General features: G+C 43.1%; 1 protein-coding gene across 6 annotated transcripts in view; it reads right to left on the reverse strand.

The window, feature by feature from the left end:
• Herc4 (HECT and RLD domain containing E3 ubiquitin ligase 4) overlaps positions 1-21,508 on the reverse strand; it is a 283,320-nt gene that overhangs the window by 237,407 nt on the left and 24,405 nt on the right. For all 6 annotated transcript variants that reach the window (XM_065439437.1, XM_065439436.1, XM_065439434.1 and 3 more), the window contains exons 5-6: positions 20,067-20,496; positions 11,623-11,746 (exon numbers count right to left, since the gene is read on the reverse strand). In XM_065439437.1, coding sequence (XP_065295509.1) covers positions 11,623-11,746; positions 20,067-20,496 — 554 coding nt within the window. The remainder of the gene's footprint in view (positions 1-11,622; positions 11,747-20,066; positions 20,497-21,508) is intronic.

A 21,508-nucleotide genomic window follows, 5' to 3' on the forward strand; every position in this document is an offset into this window, starting at 1 on the left:
AAACCCACAAAGGGCAAACAAATCAGTAGATCTCTTAGGCATGTAAGGCCCTCTGGGCCGCACTTTTCGGCGACAAGGTAGCCTAGCCGCCTGCGGGATTATCTTACTGAGCTATATCTTAAGCTCGGTTCCGATAGTCGGAAATTCAAATTTCCCCCTGCCCCCCCCCCCCTTTTTTTATCTACGATGGTGTATCGGCGTATGAGATCCTCCAGTGCACCACATCTGCAGGCTTGGAGTGGTGCTTGACACTGGCAAAAGATGCAGAGAGCGAGTGGGGCTATACTAATCCAAGTACAACCAAATTAGGAAGGCCCACTAAGCTTGAACAAAGACACTCCCACACCAGAACAGGAATTGGCCTCCCTGGTGCAGTATTCGGCCACAACCTCCCCAATGATATCTACAGTTAACTCATGGCCCTCAGTCCCCAGCAGCTGCGGAGCACCTGTCCAAGGAGGCGGTCAGACCTGTAACGCAGCAGAGGGTGCTAAGAATCTCTGGGTCCGGACAGGCCGCCAATGAAAGCTGACCCTGTCAGCGGAACTCTGTCGAGTGAGGCTAGCTTAGCAGTACTGTTCGAGGGACTATCAGACACTGTTTGGGATATCATGAGCCTTAGTAAGATTAGAAGAACTGATGAGGTTGATACGTTTCTGAATAACGGCCATGTCCTCTGATGTAGAGGTCTCCCTGATAAGAAGCAATACGGGGTAGGATTCCTAATCCATAAGGACATAGCGGGCAACATTGACAAATTCTACAGCATTAAGGGGAGGGTAGCAGTAGTCATAATCAAACTTAATAAGAGGTATAGATTAAAGGTAGTACAAGCCTACGCTCCAACATTCAGCCACATTCCGATGAGGAAGTAGATCAGTTTTATGAAGATGTTGAATTAGCGATGAGAAAAGTGCTAACTCGGTACACAGCAGTAATGGGCGACTTCAATGCAAAAGTGGGGAAAAAGCAGGCGGGTGAACAGGCAATTGGCAACTACAGCGTCAATTCTAGAAATGCTAGAGGAGAGGTGGTGGTAGAATTTGCAGAAAGGAATAAGCTGAGAATAATGAACACCTTTTTCAGGAAGCGTAGCAACAGAAAGTGGACCTGGGAAAGCCCTAATGGTGAAACAAGGAATGAAATTGATTTCATACTTTCTGCCGATCCCAGTACAGTGCAGGATGTAGAAGCGATCGGTAGGGTAAAGTTCAGTGATCATAGGTTAGTGAGGGCTAGGATTAACCTCAATTTGAAGAGAGAAAGAGTAAAATTGGTCAAGAAGAAACAGGTCAACTTAGAGGCAGTAAGGGTAAAAGCAGACAAATCTAGGCTGGTACTTGCAAACAAATTTGCAGCCTTAGAACAGAGAGATGATGATGATGACAGAGCTAATGAATGAAACCGTAACAAGGCTGACTTCAGAGGCAGCAAGTGAAGTGGGAGGCAAGGCACCAAGGCAACCAGCAGGCAAGCTCTCCCAAGTAACAAAGGACCTAATAAAGAAACGGCAAAGAATGAATGTGTCCAACTCAAGAGATAAGATAGAATTCGTGGAACTGTCAAAACTGATCAACAAAGCGAAAATAAGTGATATTCGAAATTATAACGCGAGAAAGACTGAAGAAGCCATAACAAATGGACGCAGCCTGAAATCAGTGAGAAGGAAACTTGGCATAGGACAAAGCAAGATGTGTGCACTGAAAGATAAGCAGGGTAATATCATCAGCAATCTCGAAGGTATAATAAAAGCAGAGGAAGAATTCTATACTTACCTGTACAGTACCCAGAGGACTCAGAAGAACTCCATTCGGAACGATCATGAACAAGATACAGAAACTCCTCCTATAACTAGAGATGAGGTCAGAAGGGCCTTGCGAGACATTCAACAGAGAAAAGCGGCAGGAGAAGATGGAATAACAGTCGATTTAATCAAAGATGGAGGAGACATAAGGCTCGAAAAACTGGCGGCTCTCTATACGAAATGTCCATCAACTGCAAGGGTCCCAGAAAACTGGAAGAATGCAAACATTACACTAATCCACAAAAAGGGAGACATTAAAGAACTGAAAAATATAAGCCTATTAGCTTACTCCCAGTATTATAAAAAATATTTACCGAAATAATCTCCAATAGGATAAGGGCAACACTTGACTTTAGTCAACCAAGGGAACAGGCGGGCTTCATTCAGGAAGGGATTCTCTACAACGGATCAAATCCATGTCATCAATCAGGTTATAGAGAAATCCGCAGAGTACAATAAGCCTCTCTATATGGCTTTCATAGATTACGAAAAAGCATTTGATTCAGTAGAGATACCAGCAGTCATAGAGGCATTGCATAATCAAGGAGTACAAACCGCTTACGTAAATACCTTTGAAAATATCTAGAGATTCCACAGCCACCTTAATTCTACACAAGAAAAGTAGGAAGATACCTATAAAGAAAGGAGTCAGACAAGGAGACACAGTCTCTCCAATGCTATTCACTGCGTGCTTGGAAGAAATATTCTAGCTATTAAACTGGGAAGGTTTAGGAGCCAGGATCGACTCCGAATGCCTCAGCAACCTTCAGTTTGCCGATGACATTGTTCTATTTAGCAACACTGCGGACGAGTTACAACAAATGATTATGGACCTTAACACAGAGAGTGTACGAGTGGGGCTGAAGATTAATATGCAGAAGACAAAGATAATGATTAATAACTGGGCAAGGGAACAAGAATTCAGGATTGCCAGTCAGCCTCTAGAGTCTGTGAAGGAGTATGTTTACCTAGGTCAACTAATCACAGGGAACCCTGACCATGAAAAGGAAATTCACAGAAGAATGAAATTGGCTTGGATCGCATACGGCAGACATCGTGAGCTCCTGACTGGAAACCTACCGTTATCATTGAAAAGGAAGGCATACAATCAGTGCATTTTACCGGTGATCACATATGGGGCAGAGACTTGGAGACTGACAAAGAAGCTTGAGAACAAGTTAAGGACTGCACAAAGAGTGATGGAACGAAGAATGCTAGGCATAAATTTAAGAGACAGAAAGAGAGCGGTTTGGATCACAGAGCAAACGGGTATAGAAAACATTCTAATTGACATGAAGAGAAAAAAATGGCGTTGGGCAGGTAATGTAATGCGTAGATAACCGTTAGACCATTAGGGTGACTAAGTGGGTACCAAGAGAAGGGAGGTGCAGTAGAGGACGATAGAAGACTAGGTGTTGCGACGAAATTAGGAAATTTGCGGGTGCTAGTTGGTATCGGCTGGTGCAGGACAGGGGTAATTGGAGATTGCAGGGAGAGGCCTTCGTCCCGCAGTGGACATAAATTATTATTATTATTATTATTATTATTATTATTATTGTTGTTGTTGTTGTTGTTGTAAGTATGCAAGTATGTGCACTGTCATGTTAACACGTGACCTTACTGTACGTAGTGCACATGCTCATATTTGTACCTGTCCTTATATAAGCAGCCCCTTGCCTGATGATAAAGGCACTTTGTTCCCTGCCTCCTGATGGTCAGAAATGGGGCAGCAACGCGTTTCGCAAGCCGCATTCGCCGCTGTTCCTCCCCGCACCCTCGTCCAGCTGCACCCCTAGTACACTCCAGAGAAAGAAGTACGACGTCGACAGTTCTACCACCGCCAAAGCCACTGGAAAGTACGGGTGACGCTTGCCAGAAATGGATCATCTGGAAAAGTGACTTTACTCTATTTTCTACGGCGACCCGACTAAGAAAGTTCAGGCAGCAACACTTCTTGTGACAATTGATGAAGAAGCAAGGCGGGTGTTCTATACCTTAAAATTCGCAAATGAGGACGAAAAGCAAGACCTCGATAAGCTCATTGAAAAATTCGAGGCCCACTGCAAACCAGCGAAGAATTTTACGTTCAACAAGTTTCGTTTCGGCTCCTGAGATCAACGTGAGGGTAGATCTTTTAACAAGTGGCTGATCGATATCCGAACTCTTGCTCACTTGTGTGAATTCGGAGAACTAGAGGACAGATTACTGCGCAGTCGAATAATTCTAGGAGTTAGATACAAGGACCTGCAACAGAAACTTCTGTCTTAAAATCCATCGTATGCCAAAACAGTAGAAATATACCGATCAAGGGAACAAGCAAAGGAGCACTTTATTGAGATCAGGGAGGCAGAAGTAAGCGAAACCGATGAGGCCACCGTACATGCTGTGAAATCAAAAACTAGCCTCAGAATTTTCTCAAACTGCTCTTACACACACGGAAAAGCAAAGTGCCCTGCACAAGGCAAGCGCTGTAACAAGTGTGGCGGCCGAAACCACTTCGCGCGGGGGTGTCGTCAACCAGAAGCGAGACCAAGGGGCCAAGCATGCAAGATAAAACAGGTCGAAATGGCAGAGGACGAGGGCTATTTTCTTCAAACCCTCGAAGTCAATGCAACTGATGGCCACGACCGCTGGTCAGCGACTGTCGACATTGCAGGTTCCACCATATGCTGCAAAATTGATACCGAAGCCAACTGTTGCGTCATGCTCGGAGTGACACTCGGAAACATAACTACGAAGCCAGCAAAAGACTGCTGCTCTACGCTACGGTCGTTTTTCGGGCACATAGAAACGGCGACGAAGAAGATCGAGCTTCAGGTAACCAGTACAATGCAGTCTACCACAGCGCTATTCTTTGTCGTGAAACAAGCTGTTCCCGTTACACTGAGTGGCAAGGTGGCTGAACGCTTGGGGCTGATTTGCCGCATAAACACCATGGACGCCTTGGAAACTAAGGAAATAGTAGAAAGATTTCAAGAGGTTTTCCAGGGGCTGGGAGAAATCAGATGTAGCCCACCACATGGAGCTGAAACCTGAAGCTCGAGGCGTCGCCAAGCCAGCGCGGCGAATTGCCATCGCCCTTCAGGTGCACGTCCGAGCTGAGCTGGACCGGATGGAGCACGACGGCGTCATTGCTAAGGTAACAGAACCGACTTCCTGGTCTAGTCACATGGTTGTGGTAGTAAAGAAAGAAAAAGTGCGCATATGCTTGAACCCATCCGACTTAAATAAGGCACTTCTGAGAGAGCACTACCACATGCCGACGTTAGAAGATATCCCACCACGGCTGCATGAAGCGAAATTCTTTTCTACTCTGGATACTGCATCGTCAGGATTCTGGCAGATTAAGTTGGACGAGCCGAGCTCCCGCTTATGAACTATGAGCATGAGCTGCAGGCGATACAGATTCCTGCACATGCCGTTCGGCATCGCTGGAATTTTACATCGCCCTGCTGGAGTGGCGAAACATGCCAAGGGATGAGCAACTGAAGTCGCCCGTTCAAAGGTTGATGGGCCGCCAAACAAGGACACAGTTGCCGGTTCTTCCCCAGCACCTCGAACCGCAGACTGTGCCACCACAAGCCGATCGCAATCGCCTCCAGGAAATAAGAGAAAAGCAGCGGATCTTCTACAACCGGACGGCCAAGCGCCTACCCCCTCTTCGCAGTAGGTCTCCAGTATCAGTGTGCGACACCATACGCAGAACCTGGTTGCCAGCTGTGGTTGTAGGCCCTGCAGGCACACCGTGGTCGTACACCTTACTTACAGACAGCGGACAAGAGCTGCGGCGCACCAGGGAGCATCTCAGTTCCAAAGAAATGCAATTTACATCAGACCCTGAAGCTACAGTTTCTGTGGAGTCGGTATCCCAGCCTGACCAGATGGCGGAGCTACAACCTTAGGACACCCTTCGTAGAAGTAACCGTCTGCGTAGACCGCCACAACGTTACCTATTGCCAGCGAGACCGTAGCATTAGGTCCCTGGCATGCAAATTTGTATTTTTTTTCTCCTTTTTGTTTTCTCTTTGAAAAGAAGGAAGATGTAAGTATGCGCACTGTCATGTTAACACGTGCCCTTACGGTACGAAGTGCACGTGCTCATATTTGTACCTTTCCTTATATAAGCAGCCCCTTGTCTGATAATAAAGACACTTTGTTCCCTGCCTCCCGACCATTCACAATGATGATGATGATCCACGAGACCTTCGAAATGTGCAAAGCAGCTCACCCCAAAAGTTTTACAGCCTGCATCCAAAATGGGTGCTGCTCGCACCACAACAAGAGGTTTGCGTTTGCATTTATTGCGCTAATACCAACCGTTGTGTCTCCGGGTTTGAGAATGTAACAGGCACGGAAATCGCATTAGAAGGCATGAAAGCATTGTGCCTTTTCAGCTACCCAACCACAGATTGTACGTTAGGTGAATGCAAGTACTGCCCATGGAGTGAAAGCCTCACTTTGGTCACTCTGGGAACGGTCGACGAGGACGAGGTCACACTTCGTGTTTGGGAAAGTGGTGACTTGATCAAGAAGACGTCATCTCCAACCCTTTTTATGAAAGAGCTCGGCAAATGTATGACCAAATGGATTCCTCGCAAATACATACACTGCAATCAAGCCGCAGCTATTCATGAGGTAAAGAAGTGCAAGCAGCATGAAAACATTGCTCTGCATTTTGACCTTGCGGAAAACTGGACTGTCTTTCTCTCAAATGAAACACAATCGTACTGCTGGCACAAGAAACAAATCTCCATTTTCATCTGTGTCGCCACAACAAGGAAAGCCACACACAGCTTTGCTGTCATAAGCGACAACATGTATCACGACGCAGCGCACGCCTGCTACACCCTAGGTAGAGTGCACAAAGCGTTAAGTGAAAAAGCAACCACCTACTCTCACATAAATACGTCAGCGATAGTGAAGCGAACCATTTTAAAAATAGGTACCAATTTAATAAGTTGTGCCACTAAGTATACGTCTATGAGGTGGATATTTTCCACTACCGGGCATGGGAAGACTGCCTGTGACAGTGTGGGTGGACTCCTTAAGCACCAAGCTTCCTTGCACAACCGGAGGTCTGGAAGCACTCCATTGAGTCGGCACATGAGTGTCTCCCAACTTAGCGGCAACATCAAATGTGGCCCTGTGCCTGCTGCAGCCATTGAGAAGCATCGTCAGCAGAAGTTAGTGTAGTGGAAGTCAGTGCTGCATGTGCTCGGAATTCAGTCATGGCATATGTGGCTGTGTGCCCGCGATCAGTCAAGTGGACATGCGCTGTCTCTGTTGAGAACTGCCTCTAGCCAGCTGAAGGTGATTATACCCTTTTAAATGCTAACCGCAAAGGGCAAGCAATAAATTTGTTCAAGCACAACAAGTAGTATCGAGTTTCTTCTCTCTTGCATCCCAGAAAACAAAGCAGAAAAATCATTCTCTGTTCTTGCCACAATAAAAACCCCAGGTAAACCTTCCTTCAATTGTGGCAATCATTGCCTTTTCTTATTTTAAAAGAAAGTAAATATTATCAAACCGGAACGAGTCACTGCGACACTAAAGCCAGCACGCTCAACATGGGCCACTTTGGCCCGTTATATTTTGTGATAAAGCAAATGAGAAAACATATCGCACCCACATTTTGCCCGACATAAGCAGACTTCCATCCCAAATTTTTTTCAAAACTGGAACCGGTGTTTTTTAAATTTCATTTATTGAAAAAGAGCTTTTTTGAAAAAAAATTTGTTTAACTAGGCTTTTCTTCTCGTTTTTCATGCAGCAAGATAAAATTTTGAACAAATGTTGCAAAGAGAACATTTTATGCTTGACACTTTTTTCAAGTTTCCGTGTGAAATAGAAAATGCGCCAAGACGCATCAAAGTTTTAAAAATTTTCTGATTTGGGGCATGTTTGCAATTTTTTTCCATTTTTTTTCATTTGTGGACAGCATAAAAAAATGCATGGAACTAATTTACTGTAAAGCCTATTAAAATGAGCAGAAAAATTTTTTCACACAAAGTTTTTAGTTTGCATCTAATTTGGCCATGAAATTCAAAAATATTGTGGTAAGCAATAGGAGGACGCTCACGCTGCCACCTTCAACCATTTTTTTGGCTTGCTGGGAACGCCTTTCGGGAATCAAATTTTCGGTTCAGTGCAGTTTGAATATTCCTACATGACATTAAAAAAAAGACAGACAAAACAAAAATATCAAGCGGACATGCATGTTTGATCTCTCATGGAATCACCCAACAGCAATCGTGTTTTCTTTAAATTCAAAGCTAAAAGATGCTGAAAACTACAGCAAAAAATCTCATTAATTACCAATATGGCGGCACTACCTGTTGGTGGTGAATTATATTACTGAAGTGATACTAAAGCTCAGAGAGATGATGTACAGCAGAGTGCTGTGGGCATTGGTTCACACAGCCATGGCTTTCAGCAGTCAGTTACAAAAATGAAAGAGGATGCTTATGAATGCATAAGGGCAACAGTTGGTAGCTGATTACTTCATTAATACAAGAAGCATTAAAGAAACTTCTATTACAGTAAAACCTCAATACAGCAAAGTCACATCCAACACAAAAATATTTTCGTTATATTCGATTATCATTATAAGCATACACACCAACATTGGTTCAAAAAGATTGCAATCCAATCTATGTGAAATAAATGCAAGCATACTGCCTCCAACAGGTCAGCAAAGGGTCTCCTACAGATTTTGATCGCCCGTCAACAGCTTGCCATGTCGATGCATGGCACGGGGACCCTAGATTACATAGATGCACTTTGCACCATTGTTAATACGCAACCGTGTAATCAGTGTGATCAGACAGGACCAGCAAGCTGGTTTGCCGGCTGTGGTCTAATCACAGTTTTCAAGTTGATTTCAAGATTTCAAGTTGTCCTTGCTGAATACTGTCACCAACAGATTTTTCAGACTCTGAGAACTAGGGCTGCACTTGGACTCAAACTCCATAACTACTATGGCTGCTAGTCTATCTCATGCATGTGATTTCCCGCTTTATGACTAATGAGCTCTGCTGGTACAGACATAGTGATGGTGGCTTCTCATGATGGCTTGTCACCAGCCACTCTGGCAGCCATTGGCAAATGTGTCACAAGTGTACTTGCATACTTGCCTAGGCTGCTACACCTAACCAGTACCACTTCATCGGGAGTCGGCAACCAAATTTGCGATTTGGTGCCAAGTCAACGTGGTGTAAATCTTTTCTTCGTGGCCGCCATGTTTGCGGCATCACACGCACGGGTCATGTTGGAAAAATTGAGCGACATTATGGGAGATGTCCTAAATTTCAGTTTCTCTGTGTTTCCAAGGACAGACGGTGGTGCTGCAGAAATGTTTGAATCGTGCAGGTAGGAAGAAATCAAGCAGCTGAAAATTAGGTCGACAACTGTGTGCAAGACTTTATTGCAATAGCAATTATAGGGACACTCCAGGCAAATTTTCGCCGTTGCTGTGACATTCCATACAAATTCCAAGTGCAATAAGATCCTATCGTGCCCCACGGTACCGTATACTATAGGTGCGAGGGAAAGCATGAGAGGGTGAGCCGAGAAGGTTGGTGGCTTGATGCACACCATCTTCCCACTCGACCAGTGTTGTGCGCATGGTGCAGCCATACACACCCTATCTTGGAGGATTTCTGCTGCGGGTACAAAAACTATGTGAGCCACGATGGCTGGTACCTTGATATGCACTGTGTTCCCATGTGCCTAGTGTTGCAGGTTGCAAAATCTCAAGTTTTGGAGACGCACTGAAGCTAGAGGCAGCACAATACATTCGCTCGCTGCTGCTGCCTGTCTTCATCACGCCAGCATTCTGACAGTGATCACTTGTTCGCAGTCATTAAATGGAATCTGTTCATATTTGCCTGTGCGCACTTTATGCCATGCTTGTTAATTTAGTATGCAAATGTTTACTGCAGTTTATACAGCTGATAAATAACAATCTTACTTCGTATAGCTGCTTAATAATTTGCTATCGCAATCAATGCTTTGCCTTTTGGGCGAAACTGGGACTTCTTTGTTAAAATGTCAGGCAGGTGCAAACAATTTCCTTCCCTACAACCGATACCATACCAGACCCTGCATTTTTGGGTTTGTTATTTAGGGTTCTTTATAGCAGAACACTCCATTGAAATAATGATGACCAGCCAAATTTTACATTTACTTCGCTATATCTGATAATTCATTATAAATAACTGTGTATTTAGGCTCAACTGTAAATATTTGTGAAGTGATGCCCTTTTACACCAGACACTTTTTCCACAGCTTTTTAAAAGGATGTCATGGCGCTCATTTAAGAGCCATCACTATAAAAAGACGTAGCAGAGGCTATAAATTGAAACTGCAGTTAAATGAGTAGCTGCACCACAAAGTAAAATGTTAAAGTAGTACCCCACAATGCACATAAAGATAGCAAAAACAAATTTAAGAATAAAAGCTGCACTAAAGTACTTAACTGCATTTATATATGAAAAGGCATGCTATAGATGTAAAGCATAACCAAATACACATTGCCTAAAGTCATGTCTCTTCTCATCTCATACTGGGTACACGAGGTATTTGAGAATGCAGTGATTACTTCAGGAATAACAAAAGCATTTCAAACATGATTAACTATAGCTGCTCAAAAGTTTTTACATTGTCTATTTTACTGCTGTTTTCGAAGTCTGATCAATAAAACCATTTTTACCGACAATACCTGACTTAATTCAGCTTTAAAAATGACTATGCTTTGTTCAGACGGTACCTGTTAATATTGGCCACTTTTTCCACAATAGTAGCCTTTGGCGGGTTTTTATTGCGTCCCTGTTCAAGGTTCAAGCACTGGAAATTAGAATCCTGCGCTGAGGTTGATGTCACCACAGAAGTGCAAAACCAACCACTGTCGGGTCATGCAGGCCATATGGGAGGAATCAAATCCATGACGTATGACTGATGTGCAAGTCCTTGTGCAAAGAAAGCCTACATGTTGATTCTACAGCCTAAAGCTACTTGGCAGTGGCTAGCACAAGTTTCCAAGAATTTCACTCATGATGGTTCTCTATCTGCTGTACAAACTTAACTGTCTGAGTGGTGCCTGACCACGGGCACTATGTACTTTCTCTTTGTCACAGATGACAGCTCACTAATTGAACCCGTGAGCTATTTTTCAGGCCAAAAACAGATTTCAACAAATTCAAGAAAGGGGAAGACTTCAAGGTGTCTAAGAATGTGTACTTATACCCATCTTGTATTTCTTTTGTCAAAAATAAATATTGATTGATTGATTGAAAAAAAAAAAAAAGGTGAAAAGGTCTGCAAGCATTTTCATCTCCTCTGTCAGAGCGTAAGCTGCTACCCTGGACTAAATGTGCTAGCAGGTGACAGAAAGGTTTATGAAGATGAAGTCAAATGCCAAGACAGACAGAATGAGAATATAATATCTACTGTGATCCAGAGCTGTGTTCGCAAATACCTCGTACACACTGTATGAATGGCACCTGTTTACACAGACAATATGTCACACATGTTCACAAAATGTGGAGTTATGTCAGCCAAGTAATCAGAAGTACAAGTGATAAACAGCATAAAAGTTATGAGCAGGGGAGCTATAGAACATACAAGAGCAAGAGAAGGAACTACAGATTTCAGCACTAAAAACACCCAACACTAAGGTGCATAGCGCCACCAATCATGGCAACAGCAATCTTATGATGCTGCACAGGTCAGTTTTCACAACTTGTGGAAAGAACAGAAAGAACTTGAAAACTATGACTAATTTCTTGGCATTGTGAGCTGGCAAGTCAGCGCATGCTTACCGCAGTGAGGGCGGCGGTGTGGTTCTCTCCACAACAAATGTGCTTGATTCTCTGGGAGCGGAGAGGCTTGAGCACGGTTGGGTGCACCCGATCCCTCTGGTCGCTCAAACCTAGCTGGCCGCAGCTGCCAATGTAACCCATTGAACATTGCTTTCGAAAGTAGATGAACACAGGCTGGACACATACAAAAGATGCACTGTCACGAGTTCGTCTACTTATCAGCATTTAATATAACAGGACTAGCTTCTGTACACATGGCATGAGGTGTGTCTGCATCGACGTCATAGGGTTCAGAGAGACTGGAAGTGCAGAAACTGCCATCAGAGATATCAAATGGTAAGGCATTAATACCCCTGTCACAGTAGACATTTTAATGTCATTATATTTCAATGACATTCGGTACAACGAATGCCATTTGACCCGTGGTGGAGCTGCACAAGAAAAATTGATGTCATTTGGTCATGATATCAATGGCGACCATTGCAAAAAAATATGGTGAGAAAAGTAGAAAAAAGTACAGCAAAACCTTGTTAAACCGTACCCGCTTAAGCAGTAGTTTTGTTTAAAACGTAGTAAAGTCCAATCCCCGACTCAGCGGCCATTTAACATAATGCGTGTTGTATCCGCATAAACCATACCAGCTCAATGCGTATGTATCGGTTAAAACGTAGTGTTTCCACTTTTCGTCGTGCAAACATGGCGGTGCGTTATTTCCATCGGGCGGCCCGGCAGAACAACAAGCCTCAGAGATCGGAACAACAGTCTCCAAGCGCACTGCACGTTTGCGCATGAAGGCACATCAACATCACTTCGGCACTGTGCCAGAGAGCATTGTGGCGTCGTGCAACCAAGGACTCACGTCATGTCGAAGCTCGAATAAAAAGACACCGGGTGCTCAGCATGGAAGGAAAATTAGATATCGTTCATGCTATTGAACGTGACACGAAGTCGGTGCTGGCACGCGACAGGGATCTGCTGTCGACTACGGTGTGTGGCATTTGGAATGCAAAGCAGTTGCTCGGCAGCACTGCTGCGACCGCGAAAAGATGTCAGCTTTGAGGTTCGACTTTTCGCCATCGCTGCCTCTGTTGTTGCCGAAGTGTCGACTAGCAACAGTGATGAGGACGACACGGAAAGCAACAGCACGGGCGATTCAGGCCTGACAAGGGTAGAAGCTACACGTTACGTCAGCCTCCTGAATGCAATCGTCGTGACGAGAACAGTACCCCTCAATAAAAAAAGGCACCCCGCAACTTCTGCAGCACTATCGCGCATGTGTACGGAGAACGCCAATGAGGAATCTGCCATACGAGTGTTTGCCGAGAAAAGGGGGCTGCTGAAACGCTGGCTCGCAGCTTCAGTAAGTTTGAGGCTGCTGTCGTCGCTGCTAGGCCGCCGCAGCATCAAATGAAAATAACACTTTTGTCGTGCGAAGTGAATAAACACTGCATGTTTTTTCCCCTTTCATCGCACTCTCTCCGAGTTCCGTTTTTAACAGGTAAGTGGGTGATCTCGTGGTATTTCGGTTAAGCAGTACTACCATTTAGTACGTACTTTTTCCGAGCTCCGGCCAACTACGGTTTAACGAGGTATCACTGTATGTGTAGAATGTCTGAAAAGTAAATCTATTTTAATATAAACACGGGACATCGCTTCACTGAAATAACACGCATATAAAACTTCTAATTCCAGAATGTCTGGCCACTACAAGCTAAAACAAGGCTTAGCGAGTTTCTGGTCATAGCCAGTTAACTGAAAACAAGCTATATGACTGGCATGGCAGCGCTGAACGACGACGCTCAGTTGTAGTAGGTGAAGCAGTTAGTTGATGCGTATTTTGTATTGCAAGCAAAGCATACTAATCAGAGGAAGAGGCTCGATCGTCAAACGGATGCAGATGCCATTCAAGAAGCTGGAAACACGTGCATATAGGCGCCCAATCACTTACATTATGGATGACTAGTAAAGCAATGACCGCCAGACGCCACTGAGGTGGAGAGTAAAAACACTTTGTGACAGCCTGCCGTACAGCTTTTCTCTAGTTAAAATGACAGAAGCTTTAAACCATGCCATATTAATTACCTCTTTACATGAATGCTTCTGAAGTTGCGAATGTGCAGTGTCATATTTTGCCTTGTCTCTGGGATAGAGTATACATTCACTTTGAGTGCGAAGCCGAATGAGTTTCTCGAACTCATTCGATTGTGGAAGTCATTCAATTCTAATGACATTAAATATTGTTATGTAGCAACCTAATAATATCATTCGATGCTAATGCCATCCGATGCTGATGCCATTCTATTCGAATTACATTAAAACGTCCATATCATGAGAAGCCAAACACTGACACCAAGGACAACATAAGGGAAATTACTTGTGCTGAATAAATGAAATAAAGAAACGATAAATTAGTGGAAATTAAAGTGGATGAAAAAACAACTTGCCGCAGGTGAGAGCCGAACCCACAATGCGAAGGTTGTGGGTTCGGCTCCCACCTGCGGCAAGTTGTTTTTTCATCCACTTTAATTTCCACTAATTTATTGTTTCTTTATTTCATTTATTCAGCACAAGTAATTACCATTATGTTGTCCTTGGTGTCAATGTTTGATGGCTTCTCATGATATGACTAATAAAAATCGGGCCCCTCCGCTAACCCCCTTTCTTCTCGTTTATTAGAATGTCCAGTGTGACATAAGTCACTTTGGTTATGCAAGGAAGTAACACATGTAGTGTCTTTCCACTATGAATGCACCATACCTGCTCCTCTTTTTCATCATATTATGTTCCAATCTGGTGCAAAGTGCATAAAGGTACGAGAGCAATGCATATGCAAAATATCTGCCCTGAAAGCTATCACACAGAGCAGCGAGACTGCCACTGTGACCCAACCTGCCATACTTTATAGTTACCAAAGTGGGCTTATTATAACAGCTGTAATAAAATCTCATTACTACTACAGCAGGCCACAATGTTTGAAGTTCATAATACAGATCCAAAAAAACAATTCTTTTCAAGCAACTGAATGGCAGATAAGCATAACAAATATAAAAAATTAACACCTGTAAAAGTATAAAAATTTCATTTCTGCAGTGCCCCCACTAATAACGAACAGTGCCAGCGCTAATATGCTGCATGCCTATCTGCAGTGACACCCGGAAGCAACTGCTGTTCCCCTGGCAAACTTGGAGTGAAATTTCAAATTTTAATATTTGCATACCTGCCAACCTGAGAACATTAAAATTAGTAAAAAATCATGGGCATGATTAGCAACCGGGGAAGGGGGCAAATAACACGTGTTATGTGTTATGTGCCAGAACCACAATACGATTATGAAGCATGCTGTAGTGGGGGACTCCGAATTAATTTTGACCACCTGGGTTTTACCATGTTGCACCCAATGCATGGTACGCAGGCATTTTTGCATTTCACTCCCATCAAAATGCAGCCGCCGTGGCTGGGATTTGACTAGGCAACCTCGTGCAAAGCAGCACAACGCCATAGTCACCAAGCCACCACGGCGGGCATTATTTTTTAAAGTTCGCACAGAGCCATACCTTTTGTGGCACACATATACGAACTTCATTGTCAATTATTTAGCTTTAGACACAGCACACAAGCAGCCGCAAACTTGGATCAGCAGTAAGTCACAAGCAAGACACTGTTTTTGATCACAGCGACTTTTTCAGCAATTTTTCTGCTGCCAATTTTGCCTGCTGTAGAAACTTGTCTGAGCAAACGTGCTCTAAATATCACCCTCTGGTGTCCTTTCACCATCAGAAGACTTTCAAGGGTATGGTCAGAGACTAACGAGTGAAACATTTTCGGAAACATAAGTTTTTGTGAACCCTGATGCAAAATTCTTAAAATCATAGGACAAGCCCAAATTCGTACACATTACAAAAATTTTAGGAGAGTTCGCAAGTATGTACTTGTAGCAAATGATTGCACTGAAACTAACCCAAGGTGTCCATAACTTTTATGCAGACTATGTAAAACATTATAAATGCCAAGAAAATGCAGCACTTGCATACCATGACCAACGCACCAGGATCTGGAAGAGCATGCATGGTGTCTAGCCACCTCAGCATCAACCACAAGCTCTGCCAATATTATCATGGAATGTGGGCCACATTTTCCAACAATCAATTTAAGCTTTAATCTTTTTGCCCTTCACCATTGCTTGGATGGCACTGTGCCCGTGTTATTGCTTGGATCAGCCACTAGGTGGGCCAGATGGCAAGAAAAAGATTTAAAATGAAATTGACTTTTACAAAATGCAGCATCAGGATAGGTTTTATGAGGAAGGTAGTCTGTCAATCTGAAACGTCCCCATTTATAAAGCTTTTGGCTATATCAAATTATTTATGCAAGCTTTAAATTTAAATCCTTTTGAATTACTGCAGTGATGCAATTTACGGCTGCACATAATACATGAGACTGCACTGATATGCAGGACCAGTTCCAATATACAGATGCAACAAGCCCCAGTAAAAACACAAGCCAAAAGAAGCATTGGGCGATTGGTTACACCAAACAAAAAGCAGTAGAGTTATTTACAACTAGTGATATACTGCTACATAGTGAGTATGGACATAAATATGTAGCATGTTAGTGAAGAAACTTTGAAATACGCAATACACAACTAAATACACTGCCAAAATGGTGTCGGAAGTCATTGACTGAGAAAGTGCTTGAGAACTCATTGATATATATATATATATATATATATATTATGATTTTACATGCCACAATCACAATTTCATTATGAGGCACACTGTAGTGGCAAGACTCCGGATTAATTTTGACCACGTGGGATTCTTTCATGTGCACCCAACGCATAATACACGAGCATTTTTTTAATTGCATCCCTATCGAAATGATATTGCTGAGGCCAGGATTGGATCCCGCGCTCTTGGGGTTAGCAGTGCAACATCTAAGCCTCTACGCTACCACAGCAGGTGAGAACTCACTGATCATAACATGTTGAGTACAATGTTTGGCTTTAAAGCCTGTAACATATATTTCCTAGGTTTCACTGCTGGAATTTTACCACAGCTTTGACAATGATGCATCAAAATTTAATTATCACCTCAGATATCACCAACCAAACCAACTAAATGAGTTGGTGTGCACAAAGTTTTATACAATGCTCAGAGGAGCAAGTGGTTGCAGCCTAAGCACCTATAATATGGTACCTTATGAATCCTCAGCATTGTCCTGCACTCTACTTACACCTAGAAATTAGTTAATCAACTGCACCATGTGATCTACATCTTTGCTGGCTCAATTCTGCCCATTATTTGCAAAGTGCTGAATGCACATTCATGAACTTTGCAATCCACCTACAATGACGGGCGAAAAGCAAAACCTGATCGTTATAAACATATATTATTATATCTAAGCTCATTTGATACCCCTGCAGCTTCAGTGATGTAAATACTACTGCTACTGGAGCTGCTACTGCTATTTTCGAGTTCAAACTTTTTAAGTTACCTTCAGGATGAACTCTGCACATAAATTTAACAAAGAGTCCTTTCTGGTGGTGATACATTCCTTGGAAGCTCTTTAATTATTCCACATTTCCAAATGTTTTGACTGCAAATTTAGCAGCACTACAGATGAACCTCAATTTAAGGAAGTCTAATTTAGTGGTCTGCTACCTAATAAAGTTTTTACAATTACAGTGAGGTGCTACAAGAGAAGGCCTTGCATTATTTCTAATTTAGCAAAGCAGTTGTAACTTTGCACTGCAGTTTTGCTTTAATAAAGCCTTTTCAAAGCGCCCATGTACTGTGGTGGCCTTCATGAGAAGGAACGACAAGGATCATTTTCCAGCAGTGCACCAACGTTAATGCCTGCACTGGGAATGTTGCATTTATGCTCATGGATTGCATTCCGAGATATTGACCCCTTTCTAGCAAGGCTAAAAAAAAAAACAAAAAAGTAACTGATTCCATTCTATAGCAGTCAGGTGGGAACCATGCATGGTGTCTGCTGCAGCTAGGCTGCAATAGTTTCTGGCTTAGTATATTAAACAATAATCACACCTTGCTTTCCACTATGGCACAATTAACTAGTCACATCTTCTACAGACAAACCAAGTTCATTTCATGCCGACAACACTTTCGTTTTGTAAATTAGTCAAAGCCGCAAGTGTTGTGTGCTCATCAGAAGGTTGGCGTACACTGTGCACCAGTCTGCAGTGCACATTTTTATGTGAATGTGAAAGTAACATTAATAAATAATAAAAAATCTCACACAGTGGTTGAGTATCATGGCTTGCTTTCTTAAAAACAATGCACTTCAAGATTAAATGCACTTTGCTGTAACATTAACAATGGATGTCTGCTGCCAGCAGGACTGATTTAATTTAGTTTCTTGAGATTACATGGCTGCGCAAACTGAGTCTCAACATTGTAACTACATAATAAGTACCTGAATTTATATGCACGTTAATTACAAGTGCTCACTCATAGCCTGCTACCTTAATAGACTTATATGAAAACATTTCAAATTGTAGAGTAGGCTGTTTATAACTTAACTCACCACAGATGCAAATGTCTGAATTAAAACAAAGGCATCAGTTTCCTAGTGCGAGCCCATGTGTAACAAAACATCAGTACATCCTAAATGAGACATTTAGAAGACACCAGGATTCTCCCTGCAAAGGACAGTGGTGACTTAGACACCCATAAGAACAGTCTGCTGTCCAACCACTTCCCTATTTGCACCACTGATGCTAAATGTGAAGGTGATACCCATTTTATATAATGCAAGTCCTCATGCACAAGAAGCATTCATGGTGAATATAAGCACATACTACAGGCAAGGGAGTGATGAGGGAAGTAACAAGAGAAAAAAAATTAAATTATGGGGTTTACGTGCCAAAACCACTTTCTGATTATGAAGCACGCCGTAGTGGGGGACTCCGGAAATTTTGGCCACCTGGGTTTTTTAACGTGCACCTAAATCTAAGTACACAGGTGTTTTCACAATTCGCCACCATCAAAATGCAGCCGCCGTGGCCGGGATTCGATCCCGCAACGTTGTGCTCAGCAGCCTAACACGTAACAAGAGAAAGTGCACCATACATGGGTACAATGCTTTGTGCTTGGTTACTGTTCTAAGTGCACCCCAGAAGCTCTTTGTCACTCAATCTGCATGTCTTCATTATTTCATTATTTTCACCATGCGCACGCCTATGTCCTTGCGCCCTCATAAGTGCACTTGTTGCCTAGCTCCTTTGCAGGGTTTTTCAACAACTGCAATATACCTGGTATTTTGTTTCGCATAGCTGCATTCAAAGCAGTGTGCGTATACATTCAGTTCTATGGGAGGAGCCCTGCAAGCTTACACTACAAGGGCTTGCTATTTCTACTGCTATAACAACAAAGAACTCAATTTAATTAAATTTTCTGCCCAATTTTAAGCCCCAAATACGACCTCATTGAACTAGCTTCGACTGTATTTATGCAACATGGCCAATATTGTCTGGCAATGCTAACATTTGCCTAATATTCATGTGAATCCAACAAGCCCAAGAAAGAATGGGAGAAATGAACTTCTCTTTCTTTTTTTTTTCTTGCTAGTAGGAATAATGAGTGAAAGAGAAATACAAGTGGAAGAGAAAAACAACATGGCGCCAGAAGGGGCCAAACCAGTGGCTCCCTCGACAAGAGGTTTCACAGTGAGCCTCAAGTGACCCCAAGCAGGCAAGGACTGAGCAAAGCTGAAAGCAAAGCCCACACACAAAAAGAGACAGAAAAAGATCTTTACTTTTGAAAGTAAATCAGATGTAATGGTGATAGATAAGGGGTATTCACACTTCCTCAGAATGCCCTTACACACATGCTTCACAATAAATGCGTTTGTGATAAATGCAATTACACAAGCACCTGACAAGAACCTGACCCAAGCACCGGACTTTTAGGCTGTTGTCATTTATTATAGGGTGCAGAAATTGCTAATTCACTGAAACTCCCTTTGACAAGTGTTCGAGGTGAAATGCAAAAGAAGTCTGGCTGCATATGCAAAGAAATCTGCCTTTTCAATGTTTCACAGTGCATAGTGTTCCAGTTATTGCAATGCCAAGCTCTATTCCTCCACAAAGAATGCAAGAAGTGGGCAAAGTGACACATCTCATTGAAACTGCTTTTCAATGGCATTCCATTACTTGCAATTACAGGCTCTAATACTCCCCAAAGTACTTGCAAAGGTTATCATCAAAGTGCTTCACTACATGTGGCTCAACTGCATTACTGCCATGGTGCCGTGGTTCGAACACCTAACTCACAAATGAAGGGCCACAAGTTCAAATCCCACCCTGAGCCGAATGCATTACTTTTTCCACAAAAAATTTATGGTGACGGACCAACCAATTGAAGGAATGTTTTACATGACCTGTTTGTTATCTGTGTAACAACTATCACCATTGAAGGACTCACCTGTTGCGTCCCCAGACAAAGACTGTACCTGACGGTGTCAGGCCAACACTGTGCGTGGCGCCACAGGCCACTTGGGCAAGAGGCACACCTACCAGGTGGGTCACTCGACGTGGCATTCGCTCGTTTCCTGTCGAGTCCCTGCCAAGGCCAAGTTGGCCAGAAGTATTTCCACCCCAGCTGAACAGCTCCCCATTGTTAGCCAAGGCAAGGCAGTGCACTGCACCACATGCAATCTGCACAATGTGCAAGGTGGCCAACTTCTTGATCACTTTAGGCCGCAAACGACTCTCCTCCTCAGTTCCACAGCCCAGCTGACCATTGCGGTTGCAGCCCCAAGAAAACACTTGACCAGCATCACTAAGGGCCAGTGAGTGTGCTTCCCCACAGGCTACTGCTCGGATCTCATGTGCTGCAAGGGCAGCCACTTGTTCTGCACAAGACACAGATGTAGAGGCATGTCTGAACATAAATTCAAGAAGTGCTCTACGACTGATGGAATTGCTAGAAAAGAAAGATCTAGAAAAAGAGGACAATTTGCGTCATGGCATAGATAGAGTAAGGGAATGTCAGTGTACAGACAGCTAAGAAATCCATATGAGTACTTCAAACTTTTTTTTTTTGTACCAAGCTCCTTTTAATGGTTAAAAATCAAGGGGTTTTAAGTGCTAAAATCACAATCTGATTATGAGGCATGCCATAGTGGGGGAGTCCGGATTAATTTTGACCACCTGGGGCTCTTTAATTGCACCTAAATCTAAGTACTTGAGTGTTTTTACATTTCACCCCCATCGAAATACAGTCGCCATGGCCAGGATTTGATCCCGCGACCTTGTGCTTAGCAACACAACATCAAAGCCACTACGCAACCACGGCAGGTCCTTTTAATTGTACATGTAGCACATAGTAGTAGCCCAAACCTTTCGCTATTTGAACAATCCTTATGCTAATTCAACGATCAGGATCTCAAGATAAACGTCTCAGACCAATAAGTTCTAAAACAGAATAGAAATGAAACAAATTGAAACAAATTAACCGATTTTAGGGCGTGACATCCTGTGTAAACACAGAGGCTATGAGAGATGCTGCACTGGAGGAGTTTGCATTATTTCTGACCATATAGAGTTCATTAACGTACTACTATACTCACAGAATGAAACGTCACAGGAAAATGTTGAAGTAGAACATTTCATAAGCGAAATAATAGAGTGCGATGTCGCAGAGTGCGATGAAGGAAAGAAAACAAAAACAAGAGCTTCTAGTTCCACAATTGCATGCACAGTGGCTGGATATCCAGCAGGGCAGCTATGATGTGCCAGGACAATGGGCCCTTGAAGAAAAAATGTACTTCAACTATCCAACAGCTAGCGTGATGAGCAGACCTTCGTTTGTACTGGTCGCTGAGCACAGATTTCATAATGTTGGACCGTACACCTAAAAGCCAA

This window comes from Dermacentor albipictus, chromosome 1, assembly GCF_038994185.2.
Source record: "Dermacentor albipictus isolate Rhodes 1998 colony chromosome 1, USDA_Dalb.pri_finalv2, whole genome shotgun sequence".
Taxonomy (NCBI): Eukaryota; Metazoa; Arthropoda; class Arachnida; order Ixodida; family Ixodidae; genus Dermacentor; species Dermacentor albipictus.